Source organism: Pimephales promelas, chromosome 22, assembly GCF_988280905.1.
Source record: "Pimephales promelas chromosome 22, fPimPro1.hap1.1, whole genome shotgun sequence".
In the NCBI taxonomy this organism is placed as follows: Eukaryota; Metazoa; Chordata; class Actinopteri; order Cypriniformes; family Leuciscidae; genus Pimephales; species Pimephales promelas.
The window spans coordinates 12,055,130-12,075,038 of record NC_142790.1 but is presented as its reverse complement, the minus strand read 5'-3'; the positions used below and the strand labels follow the sequence as shown (position 1 = coordinate 12,075,038).

At 37.8% G+C, this 19,909-nt stretch overlaps 1 protein-coding gene across 1 annotated transcript; it reads left to right on the top strand.

Annotated features, from left to right (window-relative positions):
• Positions 1 to 4,986: 4,986 nt before the first annotated feature.
• btr33 (bloodthirsty-related gene family, member 33) lies at positions 4,987 to 18,947 on the top strand. Its single transcript, XM_039666609.2, has 7 exons — positions 4,987 to 5,064; positions 8,880 to 9,454; positions 12,707 to 12,802; positions 13,103 to 13,336; positions 13,529 to 13,676; positions 13,804 to 13,830; positions 15,147 to 18,947. The coding sequence occupies exons 2-7, from the start codon at positions 8,882 to 8,884 to the stop codon at positions 15,710 to 15,712; spliced, it is 1,644 nt and encodes a 547-aa protein (XP_039522543.2). The 5' UTR covers positions 4,987 to 5,064; positions 8,880 to 8,881; the 3' UTR covers positions 15,713 to 18,947.
• Positions 18,948 to 19,909: the final 962 nt, after the last annotated feature.

Here is a 19,909-nt window from a genome sequence, read left to right as displayed (position 1 = left end):
AGATAATTTATGTAGTTCAGATAGCATAATATTTTGAGTTTCTGGTGATTAAATTAATCTCCTTCATTGTATTTATTCAATTTTTCCATTTCAATGTACTTAAAGCCACACTGTGGAACTCTTCAACCTTTATAATATATTACCAAAACCCATTGAGATGGTAGATCGACTTACAATAGGTTGAATGACGCTTCTACCATATCCTGAAGGTGTCTGTATCGCTTTTACTAACACTTTGTAACTACGGGTTTCGGGTAGGAACCCGAGCACAAAAAGAACTACAAAATTCGAGAGCTTTACGGCATACGTCACTTCCCCCACCACCCACAACTTCCTCAGATTCTGACGTTAGTGCTCAACTCGCGTTTGATTGCCGTCTGTATGTTTTCATCATGGCCGAACAACAGCTACAAGGAAGAAGGCAACGGTTTTATCAGAGGAAACTTAAAAAAGAAAACGGGAGAGTGACAAATTAAAAGCCAGGTCGAGGATTAACACATTGGTCTAGCTTTCGCTTCGCTCGCTGGCGTGAGCTAAAGGAGGAGGAGGGGTGCTCGACCGATGCGGACGCTTGCCTTCACACAAATGCCGTTTCCAAGGTAACCCAGATAAATTCATATAAGCAGTGTAGTATTTTCTGGTATTCCGGTCACAGCCGATGGTGTTATGAGTGTAATAAAATGCCCACAGCCCAGTGTTCATTTCTAAAAACACAGCTCAGTGCAGGGCTCGCACTAATAAAATCGACTCGTGTCAAATATAACGTTACGTGCCCACGACTGCGTAGTACCCACAAACACTAACGTGACACACCACATGTCCCACGGTTTCTGTAAAAATAAACCAACACACATAACGTTACAGTCAGCTCTGGCCGACAGTGTTTTCAGTGCAGTGAATGTGTCCACTGTGTGCCCGCTGTCCCGCGGCCACGTTCACTCACAGACATGATAAGCTCCACGGGGCTCACCCTACTCGTTCTCTCTCAGTCGACTGCTATAAGGGAATCGAGCGAGGCAAGGCTGCCCAACCTCATTGACGAGAGCCTGGAAGACCGCTGGGGAGTTGGACAGACCGAAAGGCATGACCAAGTATTCAAAGTGCCCCCTAGGGGTATTAAAAGCAGTCTTCCATTCATCCGCCTTTCTAATGTGGACCAAATGATAAGCATTACATAGATCCAATTTCGTGAAGATAGACGCTCCCTGCAACCTCTCGAAAGCTGAAGACATCAACGGTAAAGGATAAGTATTCTTCACCGTGATGTTGTTCAACCCTCGGTAATCAATGCAAGGTCGCAGAGACCCGTCCTTCTTCCCCACAAAAAAACCCCGCCTCCGCTGGAGAAGAAGAATGACAGATGAACCCAGATGCTAGAGAATCAGAAATATATTTCTCCATAGCCTCCCTCTCTGGGACAGAAAGTGAATATAACTTGCCTTTAGGCGGAGACTTACCTGACAATAAATCTATAGCACAGTCATAGGGACGATGAGGAGGTAGAGAAGCAGCCCGAGACTTACTGAACACTTCCTTGAGGTCCAAGTACTCCGCGGGCACGTTATATAAATCCACTGCCTCCTCCTGAAACACAGAGACAGCAACGGACGAACAGGCAGACACAAGACAGGACTCATGACATTTACCACTCCATTCTAACACTGATTTCTTTAGCCAGTCAATCTTGGGGTTATGTTCAGTTAACCAAGGGTGTCCGGGAACAATGGGTGCAAGAGGTGAGTCCATGATGTAAAAAGAACATGACTCAGTGTGGTTTCCAGATGTGGTAAGAGTGATGGGTTCGGTGATGAGGGAGATGGTAGGAAGATCTTGACCATTGAGTGCCTGAACTGCTATCCTACTGGTGAGTGGTAGAAGGGGAATGTTAAATCTTTGAGCAAAACCATGGTCTATGAAGTTACCTTCTGCTCCAGAATCCACCAGTGCCTGACAGTCGTGATTGTGACCTGACCATCTTAGTCTTACCGGGAGGAGGGTCGATGTAGATGAGGTCTTCGCAGCGGAGATCCCACCCGACAGTAGCCTCAACCTTACTGTCGGGCTTGGCCTTTTACTGGACAGTTATAGGCGAAGTGACCAGCGGCCCTGCAGCTCATGCAAAACATGCTCAACATGTCCCACTGTGCCTCCTCTTTCCAGTAACACTCTGCCGCCAGGGTTCGAAACTCGATGGAGTAATCCGATACAGATCTTTCCTCTTGTCGTAACTCAGTAAGCATCCGAGCCGCCTCTCTCCCGGCCACCGCCCTGTCGAACACTCTTTTCATCTCGGCGGAGAGTGTCTGGAACGAGGCGCAGCATGGATCCTGGTTCTCCCACACCGCCGTTCCCCAGAGCGCCGCTTTCCCAGTCAGTAGTGTGAGTACGAATGCTACCTTCGATCCTTCCTGGATGAATGTGCGGGGCTGCAGGGCAAAGTGCATAGAACATCGTGTAAGAAAAGCACGACAGAAACTGGGCTCACCATCATATGTCTGTGGGATGGGTAGGCGGGGTTCTGACTGGGAAGCTCCCTCCGGTGGAATGAGGGGAACGGCTGGTGCAGGGGGCGCAGTGGGAACTCGTAGCTGTTGTATCTGCTGGGTGAGCTCGGACACCTGCGCCACCAGTACTTGAACAGCGCGTCCCGTCTCATTGAGGTATTTCTCCTGGGCCTCCATACGCTGAATACTGGAGTTAACGAACTCTTCCAAAGGGTTTACCTCACTCGCTGCTTCCATTATGGGTCAGATCGTTCTGTAACGTCAAAAACCACAGAAGCAATAATGCAAGTAAGGAGGTCTTTAATACTCAGTTCACATATATATACTCAGTTCACTCAGATACTCAGTCAGATGACACAAAACACAAGACTGATAGCACAGGGACAAGATGGTCAGGGTTCCAGTGATGAGTCTTGAAGTGAAGTGAAGTGAAGATCCAGCTGAGGTGATGTATCAGTGATAATCCCAGGGAAACACGAACAAGACACGAGCTGACACGCCGACAGGAAAGGACCAAACACACACACGAAGGACTTCATACAACGATCTGACAATGAGAGGAGAAAACTGTGAGTATATATAGGGGATTGAATGAGCTGCAGCTGGTGAGTGGATGATTGTCAGCTGGCGCGCTGATCAGTAGATGCTGATCAGCAGAACGGAGTGGTAACGCCCACTCACACACACACCCACACAGATAACAACAGAAACACGAGACAAGAAGGAATCAATGAATTTATAAACTGTGACATATGCAGTTCACTGCTTCATTACCATAGAACGATGCATTGTTGGAGAAATCAACTTGTCACGATTCCTGTCTTGTGTTTTCCTTGTCTTGTGACAAGTGGCTAATGTGGCGGAGATTTTGAGATTTAGACAAACTAAGCATTAGAAACAGCACTGATGATTATAACATTAGCGCCATGCAAAAATATAAACTACACAATTTTCAAATCACACATCCTCAGCATGATTACATTTACTGTTTTATTAGTAACAGTTTCATATTAAATCTAAAAGGGGAGTCTATTAGACTGTTAGACTGTGGCTGTCAAATGCTGTGGCTGTCTCTCTCGCTATTGGCTATTTTTTTAAAAGGGGAGGGGCTGCTTGATATGCCCCACCCTGTCTTTCTGTTTCAGTCGAAATTGTCCACACACTGAGACTGTTTACACGTAAACGATTCTGAAGAGAAAATGAAAAATTGGTGTTGCATTATCACTTTTTATTCTGCGTTTAGACGAGAGCGTTTTTGGTGGGAAATCCGCGTGCACATGGTGACGCAAAAGAGTGTGAAATTCAATGTAGTATGCACTCCAGGCGGCTACGTGGCAACAACACCGAGTGTGCACGCCTGCGTACAACCTTCACTGTCAAGCAGACTTTTGCGTTTTTACCCTTTACATGGGAACTTGGCGGTGGAGCATTTTTAAGGCCCTGTTTTCACGAGAACATGAAAACATAAAAATATTTTATCGGATGTGCCTTTCGTTTACACGGCGACAGCGTTTTTGGGGCTTAAAAATGCAAAAAAAGTCAAACCACCCTCCAGAGTGGAAATCTTAAAAACGCTCCACCGCCGTGTTCCCGTGTAAGCGGTAAAAACGCAAAAGTCTGCTTGACAGTGAAGGTTGTACGCAGGCGCACGGACTTAGTGTTGTTGTGTGGCAGTGCTTCACGTTGCCACCTAGCCACCCGGAGTGCATACTACATTGAATTTCACACTCTTTTGCGTCACCATGTGCACGCAGATTTCCCACCAAAATGCCCGTTAAACACAGAATAAAAAGTGATAACGCAACGACACTTTTGCGTTTTCTCTTCAGAATCGTTTCCGTGTAAACATAGCCTAAGATTTCCACTCTGAAGAGTGGTTTCACTTTTTTGCATTTTTAAGCCCCAATAACGTTATACAATAACGTAATATTTTTACGGTTTCATCCGCGAGCGTTCTCTGGTAAACAGGGCCTGAATAACATGTTTCAAGGCACTTCAGTGGGCCTTTAAAGCTCTGGGAAGCACAAGCGTGTAAATGACAGAACAGAGTCCAGGGTGATTGTGACAGTAGTGTACTTCTTTTTAACAAGGAATGCTCATAAAAAAACAACTTACAAATGAAAATAATTTTTATATTTTAGAAACCAACTATTTAATACTATATGATCACAATACATCATGTAGAATTTCTCCTGGTCTATTTTCTGTTGTCTGTCAGTGGAAATGCTACTTTTCATTCTTAATATTCACAAACAAAACACAATCAGACTGAATCAGATTTCTTCGAAAAACTTTATGATTTTTGATTTTATTTGAAAAGGAATATGCTAGACGTAAGTGTTAGCACGATGTAGACCTCATGCAAGACATCAAACACCTCTTTCTGCATACAGCATCCTTTAGATTAATTATTGAAAGGGTTAACTCAACACTAATATAGTATGAACCCATCCCTGCCAAAAGAGGTGTAGCTTAACATCACAATCACTTATAATTGTCATTTGGCTGCTGGAGACAACATTGCTTTTCTGCTTCCTGACTGAAACACCTTTTCTAACAGGTAAGAGTTGTTTTAAGAGTTGTGTTACTAACGCTCATTACAGTGAGACGTGGGAAATTGAGAAATTGTATTTTACTCATGATTTACTAATAGATACACAATGAAATGAACAAGTGTAAATGATTTCTTGGGCACAACACAGGTAGAGTGTAGCATTCACTTTACTGGACTTTGACCTCTTGGGGAATGTTTAGTGATAAGGCAGCAAGATGAAACTGTGAACGTGAAACATTAATGAAAGCAGTCATGAGAAGATTTAGCCATTAAAAAAGCCAGACTTTTTTTCTCTATTTCTAACAAGTACATACATGAACAATACAGAACACACACCCACATCATGAGCTATGTCTCAAAGGCTTTTTTATGTGGTTTGTACAGTGTATTCATACAATGCTTTGTGCTCATATTCTCTTTTGTTCCTTTTGCTATATATATATATATATATATATATATATATATATATATAGCAGAGTTAATATATTCATTGAGAGGACTAAATGTCCCCACAGAAATAGTAAAATGTGAGGCGGCACCACGAGGAAACAACTTATTTGAAAATTTAAAAGTGAAGAATGTTTTCTCTGATATGTTTAGGGTTCGGGTTAGTGTATGGGTATAGAAAATACAGTTTGAACAGTATAAAAAACATTACGTCTATGGAAAAACCGATATGAAAAATATTAAAACAAGTTCTCTCTCTCTCTCTCTCTGTGTGTGTGTGTGTGTGTGTGTGTGTGTGTGTGTGTGTGAGTGTTCTAAAAGTGTACACCTTCAAAGCATGACAAAATATTATTAAATGATTCAAAATGTACTTTGAAGTAAAACGTTAAGAAAACAAGTTAAGAAAACGTCTTTTCTTAGAATTTCTCTATTTAGGTACACTTATTTGGCCTTTTATTTTATTAATGTCATATTATATGCAAGTACAGTTTCTAAAAAGTATTCTTTTAAAATCTGAAATACACTACATGTGCATATGCAATACAATTGAGCACACAAGGGTATAGTAGTCATATTTTTTTCTTTGAGTATGAGGAGTTTCTGGTTGATGCCCTTTTTAATGTATACATTTTTTAAGTTTAATTAACCAAAATTTCATATGTATGCCACATCAGCAGATGTTTATCAAGAGCATTTTATTTTGCATTGTTTTGCATTCACTCACCTAAAGGATTATTAGGAACACTATACTAATGCCCTATTTGCACGGGATAAGTATTATCTGGTGACCTGTAGTAATTTGTAATAATTGTGGATAATTGTAATAATAATTGTCTGTGATCTTAATCCCGTGCGAATCGGCCATGTCTGTAATTTGTAAAGTAAAAATTCCCCCGCATATGACCTACTATATTTCGCCGAACACCGAGGTCCTGTGATAATATTAGTCCCGTGCGAATCAACATCTCTGTGATTTGGCTGGATCGTATATCATTTTTTCAAGGTTTTTGTTTCATCTGCGGCTTTTTATCCACATCTTTCGCGAAAAATAGAAGCCGAGTTGGAGTGTTTTGATAGTATTTTGGGTGCAGGGTCTGCAGAAAGAGAAAGCTGAAAACCATCAGAAGAGCAAAAACAAAAAAGAATGATTATATGGAGATGAATGACATGTTTAGCAGCATACGGCAAGGACAATTCTTCTGTTTATTATAATAACGACAAGACATTTCAAAGCTATAGCCTATCATATCCGGGAGATAAATCAGTAAATTCGAGAAAAATCACAGGCTTCGCTTATCCCGTGTGAATGCGTCACACGAAATTCAGATGTGGGTGGGAAATTTCAATTTACACATGGTCCCCAGGTAATACTAATCCCATACAAATATGGCTTAATACTGTGTTTGACCCCCTTTCGGCCTTCAGAACTGCCTTATTTCTATGTGGCATTGATTCAAAAAGGTGCTGAAAGCATTCTTTGGAAATGTTGGCCCATATTAATAGGATAGCATCTTGCAGATGCATGGAGATTTGTGGGATGCACATCCAGGGCACGAAGCTCCCGTTCCACCACATCCCAAAGATGCTCTATTGGGTTGAGATCTGGTGACTGTGGGGGCCATTTTATTACAGTGAACTCATTGTCATGTTCAAGAGACCAATTTGAAATGATTCGAGCTTTGTGACATGGTGCATTATCCTGCTGGAAGTAGCCATCAGAGGATGGGTACATTGTGGCCATATAGGGGTGGACATGGTCAGAAACAATGCTCAGGTAGGCAGTGGCATTTAAACGATGCCCAACTGGCACTAAGGGGCCTAAATTGTGCCAAGAAAACATCCCCCACACCATTACACCACCACCACCAGCAGCCTGCAAAGTGGTAACAAGGCATGATGGATCCATGTTCTCACTCTGTTTACACCAAATTCTGACTCTACCATCTAAATGTCTCAACAGAAATCGAGACCCATCAGACCAGGCAACATTTTTCCAGTCTTCAACCGTTCAATTTTGGTGAGCTCTTGCAAATTGTAGCCTCTTTTTCCTATTTGTAGTGGAGATGAGTGGTACCCGGTGGGGTCTTCTGCTGTTGTAGCCCATCCACCTAAAGTTTGTGTGTGTTGTGGCTTCACAAATGCTTTGCTGCATACCTCGGGTTGTAACGAGTGGTTATTTCAGTCAAAGTTGCTCTTCTATCAGCTTGAATCAGTCGGCCCATTCTCCTCTGACCTCTAGCATCAACAAGGCATTTTCACCGTGAAAATCCCAGTAACTGAGCAGATTGTGAAATACTCAGACCAGCCTGTCTAGCGCCCACAATCATGCCTCCCTCAAAATTGCTTAAAGGGTTAGTTCACCCAAAAATTAAAATTCTGTCAGTATTTACTCACCCTCATGTTCTTCCAAACCTCTATGTGTTTATTTGTTCTGCTGAACAGAAAGGAATATATTTGGAAGAATGTATTAATCAAACAGATCTCATTCCCCATTGACTACCATAGTATGTATTTTTTCCTACCATGGTAGTCAATGGGGAATGAGATCTGTTTGATTAAAACATTCCTCCAAATATCTTCCTTTGTGTTCAGCAGAACAAATAAACACATAGAGCTTTGGAACAACATGAGGGTGAGTAAATACTGACATAATTTTCATTTTTGGGTGAACTAACCCTTTAAATCACCTTTCTTTCCCATTGTGACATTCAGTTTAGAGTAGAGGAGATTGTCTTGACCAGGACAACACCCCTAAATACATTGAAGCAACTGCCATTTGAATGGTTGATTAGATAATTGCATTAATGAGAAATTAAACTAGTGTTCCTTATAATCCTTCAGGTGAGTGTATGATTTTACTGAAATGGATAGGAAGCCATTACAGCTGAGGCATAAAAAGAAAAAGAATCTTTGAATCACCGCTAAAGCAAATAAACAAAATAAAAGCTCAATCTCAACAAGCTTCATCTTTGTACGTCCCTGATGCGAGTTGTTTCATGAAGTGGTGGGGACAAATTTAGAGAAAAATGACGCCTATATTCTACTCCTCCTTATTACGTTGTTATGGCTGGATGGGCCAAGTTTCTGAACATCACAGAAGTATTGTTGATAAGTAAATGTGGACAGCCATGTAATCTTTTCAGATGTACAGTGGTTCCGAAGCAGAATTTTAAAGGGTCTTCCACTGAAATGAATGTCACTGTTACCTATAGTCTTTGTTGTTTCATCACTTAGCACTACTTGTATTTAATGAATCTAGGCCCATGTTAAATCTGCCACCTCATTCGTGTTTATGTACCTCCCCCTGTGCGGATTTCTAACGCAGTCCATTTATTTATGACGTCACTTTGTTTTTCTTCCCTCCTCTACCATAGTGATGTCATCTTCCACCCCTTTCCTGTCTAAGGAGTTGTTCCAGTGCTCTGTGTGTCTGAATGTTTTCACCCATCCCGTGTCCCTTCCATGTGGTCATACGTTTTGCCAGTCATGTATACTAGCTCAGTGGACAGCATCTGGCTCCTCCCATTGCCCCAAATGCTCCGCAGTTTTCCAGGAAACACCAGAGCTCCGAGAAAACTCTTTTGCTCATGAGATGGCCGAGCAAATCCGTAAGCAGAAGGGTCAGAGGTCATCAGAATATCATCCAATCACATCATACAATGTTTCATGTGACATGTGCCCTTTGGAGAAAGCATCCCGTGCTGTAAAGTCTTGCCTGGTGTGTGTGGCGTCATACTGCGAGGTGCATGTGACATCCCACACCTCCAGGTTCACCAAGCACAAGCTCGTGCAGCCACAGCGGATGGACAAGCGAATTTGCAGGATACATGAAAGACCCTTGGAGCTTTACTGCAGATACGACCAGTCTGCAGTGTGTGTGTTGTGCACGAATACAGAACACAACACACACCACACAATACCAGTGGAGACAGAATGGGCAGAGAGAAAGGTTTGGGCACATTTGGATGTTACTTGACTAATCAATGATTATGATTTTAATCAAAAACAATGGTAACACAACATAATATTTGGTCCCACTTTTTATTAGGTCTCTTTATTTGCATGTAGTAACATTTATGAATCTGTTCATACAATGCACTCATTTTTAAATACATGCTTTTACATTGTATATATATATATATATATATATATATATATATATATATATATATATATATATATATATATATATATACATGCTGTTTACCCATCCCTTTCACCTTAACCCACAAAGCAAAATTCCCAGTGTTAAATTAACACTCCTGGTGTACATATAGGTCCCAACTGCAGGGTGTTAAAATGAACACTGAAGCAGTGTTAAAGTTAATGAGATAATTAAGTGATTAATTAAGTGATGATTGGCCATTAGTGGTGACACCCGATGTTAATAAGCAGAACCATTGAAGGAAAGAGAAACAACAAGGACAGAAAAAAAGAGAAACTTAAGAACTACTGACTTCGAGCCTTTACACATTTTTGCACTTATTACAAGTGTGACTTAATTTCTGTCATACATCTACAAAAGTTATTGAGATTCAACAGAAGTTTAGATGGCAATGTATTATTTTTTACTAATCAACAACTACTATTTTTTATACTTCCCAGAGAACTAGTGAAAAAGTTTATTAACAATCTAGTAACTACCATTACCTAAAACAACCTCTGATTAACAAACTAGTAAGTAATAGTGCGCAGATGAAAGTGTTACTACATACTTCTGTGGGAATTACTAATTATTTGGATCCGTATTATAAAGTGAAGACCATGGGAACTAAAGTGTTACTTAAGTGTGACTCAAGTGTTACTAAAGAAATTTTCTAAACGTATACTAAAGTTCACCAAAAATCTCAAACGCTTGAAATGACTTTAGTGTTTGTTTGCACAAATATGACTAGATCATGTAGTAACACTTGAGTGATTACTAGTTAGTTCCAATGATCTTCACTTTATAATACGAATCCAAATAATTAGTAATTCCCACAGAAATATCTAGTAACACTTTCATCTGTGCACTATTACTTACTAAATTATAATCAGAGTTTCTTTTTAGTTAATAATAGTTACTAGATTGTTAGTAAACTTTTTCAGTAGTTCTCTGGGAAGTATAAAAAATAGTAGTTATTGATTAGTTAATAGTGAACTAACACTTTCATCTGTGCGCTATTACTTACTAGTACATTAATCAGAGTTTTTTTGTTAGTTAACAATAGTTAATAGACTGTTAATATTGTGTTACTCATTGGTTCTTGTGTAGTTATTCAATAACGAAGGAACCGTATTCTAAAGTGTTACTGGTGATTTTAGCCCTGAGATTCTACAGTTTGAGATCCAACAGTAATATGAACAATTTTGAAAATGCACTTGATCTCGTGTTAAGACACACAAACATCAAGAATCAGCATATGAATCGCAAAAATGGTGACAATAAACAAACTAGTGACACACAGATCAACTCTGGACATCACAAAACAAGCTATCACAGTCATAACAAAACAATAGCAAAATAAAAACAACCCGGAAAAACAATGAAAATTACAGGACAATTCAGCTGCATAATTTATTCATACTGCAATGCATGGTGGGAGCCACGGATGCATTTTGATTGGTGGCTCCCATCATGCACTGCAACATTAATCTATTGTGTGATTGTCACCATTGTTGAGATTCATATGTAGATTCTTGATATCTGTGTGGGATTTTAAAACATTCAGATTAGTAAACCACTGCTGGAATTAGCTACTGTAATGGAAATGAATAGAACCTTTGTATACTTAGATTATAATGCTGGTGAGTGAATCAGGACACTACAAAAGCAGTTTAAGCCTAACCTGATCGTAGAACAATTACAACCAAAGGTTTGTACGATCAAATTTGGCTTACGGTGTTTTCGGGAATTACAGCCCATGTCATGGTTTCTCTTGCTACACATGTGCTTTATAAACACAGAGTTGGAGCAGCCAGAGAAAAGCGTATGTTAAAAAGCAAAGGGTCAAGAGCCAAACTAAAGCAAACACTGATCACCATAATGGTGACATGAAATGAAACATTCCTTAAAACATTACCATCGGAACTTCTGTGCAATAGAAATAAGAATGTGTGTAGATGTATGACAAAAATACACTGGTAATAATAAGTACAATAATATGTAATGGCTTGAAGTCAATAGTTCTTGTGTTTCTCTTTTTTCTGTTCTTGTTGTCTTGTCTCTTTCCTTCAATGATTCTTCTTATCAACTTTAGGTGTCACCACTAATGGCCAACCATCAACCATTAATTAATCACTTAATTATCTCATTAACTTCAACACTGCTTCAGTGTTCACTTTTAACACCCTGCAGTTGGAACTATATGAAGAGTTCAGATGCAAAAGCCTTCAAGTGCCATTTGAAATTTTCTCTTAGAATGATAATTTTTATCAAGCTTGTATATTTAAGTTCAGTAATTTCACTTAAATGACAATTAATAGGTAATCTTTATTGCAATTTAGGTGAAATTACTGAACTTAAATATATAGGCTTGATAAAAATTATCATTCTAGGAGAAAATTTCCAATGGCACTTAGAGGCTTTTGCATCTGAACTCTTCATATGTACATATGTACACTGGGGATTTTGCTTAAACCTAACAATACCACCAAACCTGTCCCTAACATTATCCTGTATACGACCCCAATAGCACTAAAAGGGTTTTACAATACAACATGAACACAATGTACACAAGTATGTAATAAATAATGTAAGTATAGTCAAAGACACATAATATAAAACAATGTCCTCATGTTGTATTGCCAAATATTCTACTATGTACTGTACATATAACTTACGATAAGGGTAATATGTTATCATAACAGAACTGGTTTCTTGATAGAGAAAATATTTAGGAATTATACTTCTATTACTTCTTTTACTGGAAAACAAATGTTGTGCAAGGAAACACAGGAACGTGAACACAAACAATGAAACATAATATAACCTCCATAGACGTATGAAGTATTTTCAGATCATTTGTTTTCTCAGAGAGATTTTTTTTAAATGAATTTTTATGAAAATTAGAATATTTTCATCTGTAGTTCTGATTACTAATGAATTCAGATTTTTTACATTTGAATTTGAATCATTATTCTTGTCGATTACAATAAAAACCTCACTGTCTGGACTCACAAGACAGAATTGTGATCTGTGTTCTCTCTATGTTTGTCATAGACTCAGTTATTAAAGACACAGTCTGACCTGAAGCAGATGATTGTGGAAAGATGGAGTAAAGTTGAGGAACTCAAACACTCTTTAAAACTAAACAAAGTAAGAACCTGCAAACTACATCTTTAATTTTTGTTTTAAATTGGCAGATGCTTTTATCAAAAGCGGATTAAAATCAACTCTTTTATACATTCTAAATGTAATTAATTTTTAAATGTTCTTTGTAAACAAGCTACAAAGGTGACATCAACCACTAGCTGACTGAAATTACATAGTACGTTAAAATGTATTTTAAACCTGCCATAGGTATGGTCATAAATATTCAGCTGCTAAACTTACAAAAGTATGAATGCATTTTACACAAGCCCATTCTTGTTTTGTTGCCTGTTATTAATCTTTAAGGAGAACACAGAAAGAGAGATGGCATACAGTGTCGAGGTCTTCAGTGCACTGCAGCAGTTTATTGAAAAGAGCCAGTCTCAGATGCTCAGAAAGATGAAACACAAGCAGAAAATTGCAGAGAAACGTGTAGAGGGCCTTCTTAAAGAGCTGGAAGTAGAAATTGCTAAACTGAATGCTAAAAACTCTGAGCTGGAAAAAATCTCATGCTCTGAAGACCATCTTTACATGATACAGGTGACTCTCCTGTGCATCTTTTCAGCCAGATCAAACCTGTTCTTGTTAATCAACAACAATAATAACATAATATTTATATTTCAACGTCATCAAGCACGTTGTTCAGTGTTTTTAGTCAAATATATTAAAGCACTGAAGAAGGTTGTGAGGATGTTGACTTTAATTGAAGTACTTGTATTTTGACCCTTCCAGGCTTTCCGTAGCCCAAGTGAGTTGCCTCAGTGTAAAAGCTGGTCTCAGATCAGTGTGCACACCTGTCAGGGTATGGAGGTGCTGAGAGAAACCCTGAATGCTGCAGAAGAACTGCTGAAAACACAAATATACACCGTCACAAAGAGAGGTTAATGCTTCTTTGTTATTTGACAGCTAAATCAACGTAATGTTAATATTCACATACACAAGTTCTTATTATTGTAATGGAAAATGTAATTTTGTTTAAACTTAATTGGATGTTTTCTTTTTAACAGAACTTGAGGTCATTTCCCAGTATGCAGGTATTGTAACATAATTCATATCTTTGATAGACTGACTGTAACACAAATCTATTGAAATCTTCCATTCACTTTGAAACTGAAGTGTAATTTTTTTTATATCCCATAACTAAGTAACTTGTAGATTAATTCCTCTGAAAAGTCTAAATATTGTGTTTCTAAAGTGATATCAATTTTTATTTATTTTTTCCAAGCAAAAAAATAAATAAAGATGAGATGACGTACTGCTTTTTTACACACAACAGCTTGAATTTGATTGTTATTACATGAAAATCTGAACAACTTTAATCTATTTGTAAATCTTTTAACAATCGTGCATTTTTTATTGATTCTTTGAACTATATTGAATATGTAAAACTTTTTTCCTTCATGATTCTTTAAAACCATCTTGAATCTTTAGTTAAATCTTGAATCAACAATCTTGAGTTGATGGACCATCTTTAATTTTTACTTGAATCTTTGAACGACGTTGAATATTTCCTTGAATTTTTGAACCATTTTAAATGTTTAATTTGAATCCTTGAGCCTTCTTAAATTTTACTTGAATATCTGAAACATATTGAATACTTGAATATTTAAACTATCTGGCTTAAATCGTTACTTTAATCTATGAACTATTTTGAATTTTTTCCCAGTGTTTTGTCCATTTTGAATCTTTAATTGAAACTTTGAACCTTCTTGAATTTTTACTTGCATGTATATCTGAAACAAATTGAATTTTTACTTGAATCTACTTTACTTGAACCATATTGAACTCTTGAAACAATCCTTATTTAATATTTGAACCATCTTAAATCTTTACTTGAATTTTTGATTCATAATAAATGTCTACTTTAATCATTGAACAATATTTTATTTTTTCTTGAACCTTTGAACTTTCTTGAATCGTTACTTGTCTCTATAATCATATTTTCATTTTTTCTTGATACTTTAACAACTATTACTTTTTAAATCTTTAAACAATCTTTACTTGAATCCTTGAACAGTCTTGAATGTTTACTTGAATTCTTTGAACCATTTTGAACCTTTACTTCAAATTAAAAAATATATAAATTTTTGTTGAATCTTTAACAACCCTGAATCTTTACTTGAATCCTTGAACAACCTTGAATCCTTACTTAAATCTTTAAAATGCATCTACACTTTTTGCCCTGGTACATTTCCAAACTACTTCTTTGTTATAGTAAAATGTGGATGCACTGTAAGAACAAATTCATACAGAGCTAACCTGGTTTGGGGGAAATGCATGACAAATGCCATGCACCATTATTTAATAATAAAAAAAAAAATCGTTGACTTTTCTTGATGTCCTTTTCCAGTGGATATTACCCTTGACCCTGACACAGCAAACCCCTGGTTGGTGGTGTCTGCAGACAGGAAGTGTGTGACTGACAGCAACGTAGAACACAACGTTTCAAACAACGCTCAACGTTTTGACTCTGTACCTTGCGTCCTGTCTAGAGAGCCCATCTCAAAGGGAAGGAGTTATTGGGAAGTAGGAGTCTCAGGTAAAACAGCATGGGACTTGGGAGTGGCCAAGAAATCAGTTAACAGAAAGGGTTTGGTGACACTGAGCCCAGAGGATGGTTACTGGGCAGTTTGTCTGAGAGGAGGCAGTGAGTACAGGGCCTGTGACCGTGAATCAGTGCTTCTGTCACTAAAGACTCTTCCGCAGAAAATTGGCATATATGTGGATTTTGAAAAGGGACAGGTATCATTTTATGACACGAGCGCATGCGCACATATGTACTCATTCACTGGACAGTGCTTTAATGAGAGCTTACTGGCCTACTTCAACCCTGACATGAATGACACAGGAAATAACAACGCACCACTTGTTATACAGCCTGTCAATGATGACAACGGGGATACTGTGACAATATGAAGACTGAAAATCAACAAAAACAGAAATTAACAGAAAAAAAAACAGGAACCCTAATAAATTAAAGTTCGTCAGATTGAAGATAATGGCAATACGGGTGCACTAATCTGCATTAATTCATCCTTATAACATATAATATAACTCATGAAGAACTAAACCATTAATTACTGATTACTGCATCAGCAACTAATAAAGAGTCAATATGATTAAAAGATTAAGTAATACATGAATTGATTTTAATTCAATGTGACATTGTGTATTAATTCCATATTTTATTAACTAATAGTGTAAATTAATATGTTAATTACCACAATTTGTCAAAGCTATGCACTTCAACTTCCAGTTGTCTGCTTTAATTAATCATTAGCTAATGATTTGCAAAGGTGTCATTATGCTATGACTTTACTTGTTGAGGCACATCATTGTTAACTAGTCATTTAGTAATTGTAGTAATTTGCACATGAATTTGCACTAGCAATATAGTAATTAATGATGTGTTAATGCATATTAGTGTACCTGTCATATTACCTGGAAGTTGAAATACAAGGCTTTGGCTCATTCTATAACATATTAATTAACACTATTAGGTAAAAAATGAGTTATTATGGAATTAATCCACAATTACATATTTACTTAATAACAATTCATATATGAACTAATACATTAACCTTACAGTTAATTAGTTCCTAATATGGTCATTAATAAATAGCTTAAATAACCATTAGTTACACATTAATTCAGTATTGTGTATTAATTCATTAGTTACACATTAATTCATTAATTCAGTATTCTGAAATCAAAATTTATTTTTTTTAGATTTTAGTTTTCAATCTGTTATCCTTGAGGTTATGAAGAATTTGGTGTGTATTACAAAACAATGACAAAATTCGCATTTAGGAGATTCAAAACTTACAGTCTCTCACTTCCGCTAAAATCTATCACATATTTTTTATGACGTTACCCCGGACTTTTAACGTCTCATCACATCTTCTGTCCAATCAAATGATCTAAAATCTAAAGCGTCCCACCCCATGCTATAATACTGGCCTAAGCGACAGTTGGCATGTCACAGAGCAATATGAGTTAGAGGTATGAATTCGGTTGCTCAAACGCTCTAGTTTTATTACATTTTCCAACTGAATGTTGGTTAAGACTGAATGCTCGGATTCGCTTCCATGGTGCACTCAAGTACCACTTGCAGTCTGTGATGTAAACTAAACGCTATTGGCTATTTGAAAAGGGGGAGGAGCCATTCAATATGTGCCGCCTTAGCTTCCTATTTCCGTGGAAATGACGTCAACGCATCATACAAAGCTGCATGTTCCAAGGCACTTCAGTTTCCTTTCATAATTTGTTTTTACAACTTAACAATGTAACTCTGACTTTTATAGTGTTTGTGTTTCATTAGGTGTCAAGAGTGCCCTTTGAGGGGGGAATATGTCACGATTGGTTGTGGTTTTGTGTTCATGATTTCATGTCTTTTTTTTGTAGTTTGTTTCCTGTCATGTATTTCTCATGTCCTGTGATCATGTCATGTGCTTCCCTTGTCTCATCATATTGAGTGCTGAAGTTAAGACGTCACTTTCTAGGCCAAAACCCAGAAGGGAGTTAGCATTTTAGGTTTTTTAATGGGTTTTTGCTAAATCGCCTGAAATAAGGTCTGTGGTGAACAAAGCCTCTAAATATTTTCACGTTTTTATCTATGACACAAAACACACCAGTTATAACCTGCTCATGGTATTTTAAACATTGTTTTTTTAAAACTGGCTTCAAAATGTATAGATTTTGTATTAACTTGTAAAGATTCTCTTGATAGAGAAAACGTGTAAGGGTCATAACCAGGGCCTGAAATTAACACCCGACCACCTGCCAAATGCGGGTGAATTTTGCTATTGGCGGGTAACACTGTCAATCTACCTGCCACATTGGCGGGTAGCCAATGAGAATTGAGTGATTCATGAGGATTTTTACATTTCAACGAAGTCCGCTATTGCGGTGGACTTTAGCTAAAACGTGGCGGCACATTACTGGGGTAAAGAGGCCAGCTGAAACAAAACAAACAGCCAACAAAAAGATGAGGATGAGAAAAATAAAAGTAAAGAAGACATTTTAATACAAAGTGAACAATCGGCGGCAATGGCAAGGTTCGTGAGCGGCTGATTTATGACAGCGACTGTTGTTTCGTAACGTTCATGCGATCAGAAAGAAGATGAGGCTCTTTTTCTGACTACGTGTGCGAGTATTAAACTGTTGATGAGATGGGATGAGATAATGTAACGCGTCGCTGTTGTAGGTTACAGTACAATGACAGTTGCACAGATGTGTGTGCGTGTGCAACTGTGCATGTTGGGAGTTGGGAACCGGTGAGAAAATGTCCGGTACCCTGTAATTTTATCAGTAATAACATTATTAATTTAGTTCATATTTAACCGTTCCTGAACGCTGTAACTAAAAGCTGTTAAGAGTAAGACCTGTACGTGACTAAATCCGCCATCAACACAGCCGCGTGTGATTTGTTTACGAGCTGCGGTAGGTCTATCTGTTGAGTATACTATATGTTGTGTGTGTGTGTGTGTGTGTGTCTGTCAAAATCAATGAATAAAAATATTTTTTTTTTATGTATGTTATTAGAGTTATTATTACTTGACAGCACTAAAATGTGTGTTCTTACAAGTTAAAGAACAATATTGTGAAATTCCCGGGTTTTTTTTTTTTTTTTACGTTTATGAGGCAAAAAAAAAAAATGGCTGGTAAAAAGTCTCTGTGGCGGGTGAATTTTTAAATCCACCTGCCACAGTGGCCGGTGGCCGAAAAAATTAACTTCAGGCCCTGGTCATAACTCTTTGTTGAAAACAAATCTTATATTTTTTTGCGATTTTCCAAAAGTCTATGGGGAAAATGCATTGCTTTTCGATCGAGGGAACCCATGCGCCGCTAGCTTCCTACAAAGTGACGTCATCACTTCGGCACTCTATTCTGATTGGTCGTTCTTGTCATGTGTTCATCAGTTCTGTTTTGCCATTGGTTCATTGTTGATCATGCCCATATTCTGATTGGTTGTTCTTGTCATGTGTTCATCAGTTCTGTTTTGTCATTGGTTTATTGTCTTAATCATGCCCATATTTTGATTGGTTGTTCTTGTCATGTGTTCATCATTTCTGTTTAATCATTGGTTTATTGTTTTGATAATGCTCAGGGTTGTCTTGTTGATCATTAAACTTTTGTGTTATAAATAGTCCTCATGCTTTGTTATTCCTTTGTCTAGCTTTGCTGTCGGTAATTTTGTTGTTCATGTTATGTTTCAAGCCATGTTTGTTTCAAATAATCGTTTTGGATCAACTGCATGGGTTCTGTCAACTCGCCTACTGTGGACAACACACACACACACACACACACATGTGCACATACTACATAAGCTTCCTTTCATCCTTGTAATCTGATTTTCTCCAGTGACCTCCTGTTCTTGTCTTTACCACAAACACAACAGCCAATCAGATTATGAGACAGCTACACTACAGCCAATCACATTCGACTAGGGTTCTAAAACCATATGCTGCTCATCATAATAATTACCGTCTTATAGCATTTTTTGTGCATCAGACAGTCAATGAACAATGTTTGTTTGTTCCAAGGGAACATATGTCTTATTTGTATTTATACACAGAGCATTTGTAATTGAGAAATGCTGAGAAAAGGCAGGAACACATTTGACAGGAGCAGGTGCAGAGAAAGAGATTAAGCAGATTAAAGTTGGACTGATGAGACAGCGTCTTTCCAAGTAAAAGAGAAACTAACAATCAGACCCAAAACAAGAGTTTTATGCTGCTACTGATGATGAGTTGACTATGAGGAACACTACAGTGAAGAGGATAGACCTGTTGAAGGAATATGAATGACACGTGCTGAGAGGAGGATTAACACTCACTAAAGCACAGGAGACACACTGACACCAACAGGTATGTGAGTCTGTGACTGAGAAAACTTTGCTCAGTTTATCTATGTCATCTATGTCTTCATTTCCATTTGTATAAGTATCATAATAATTTTCAGAATAGGATGTTTTTGTTTATTAAAGGAAGTTGCAATAATATTGTCAATCTAAAGCTTGTGTCCATGTATCTGTTTGCCTTCATTAGTAAAATAGAAATTGTTCTGCTGTGTAACAAATTCATTTATCTTGATTCTAGATATAATTGATGC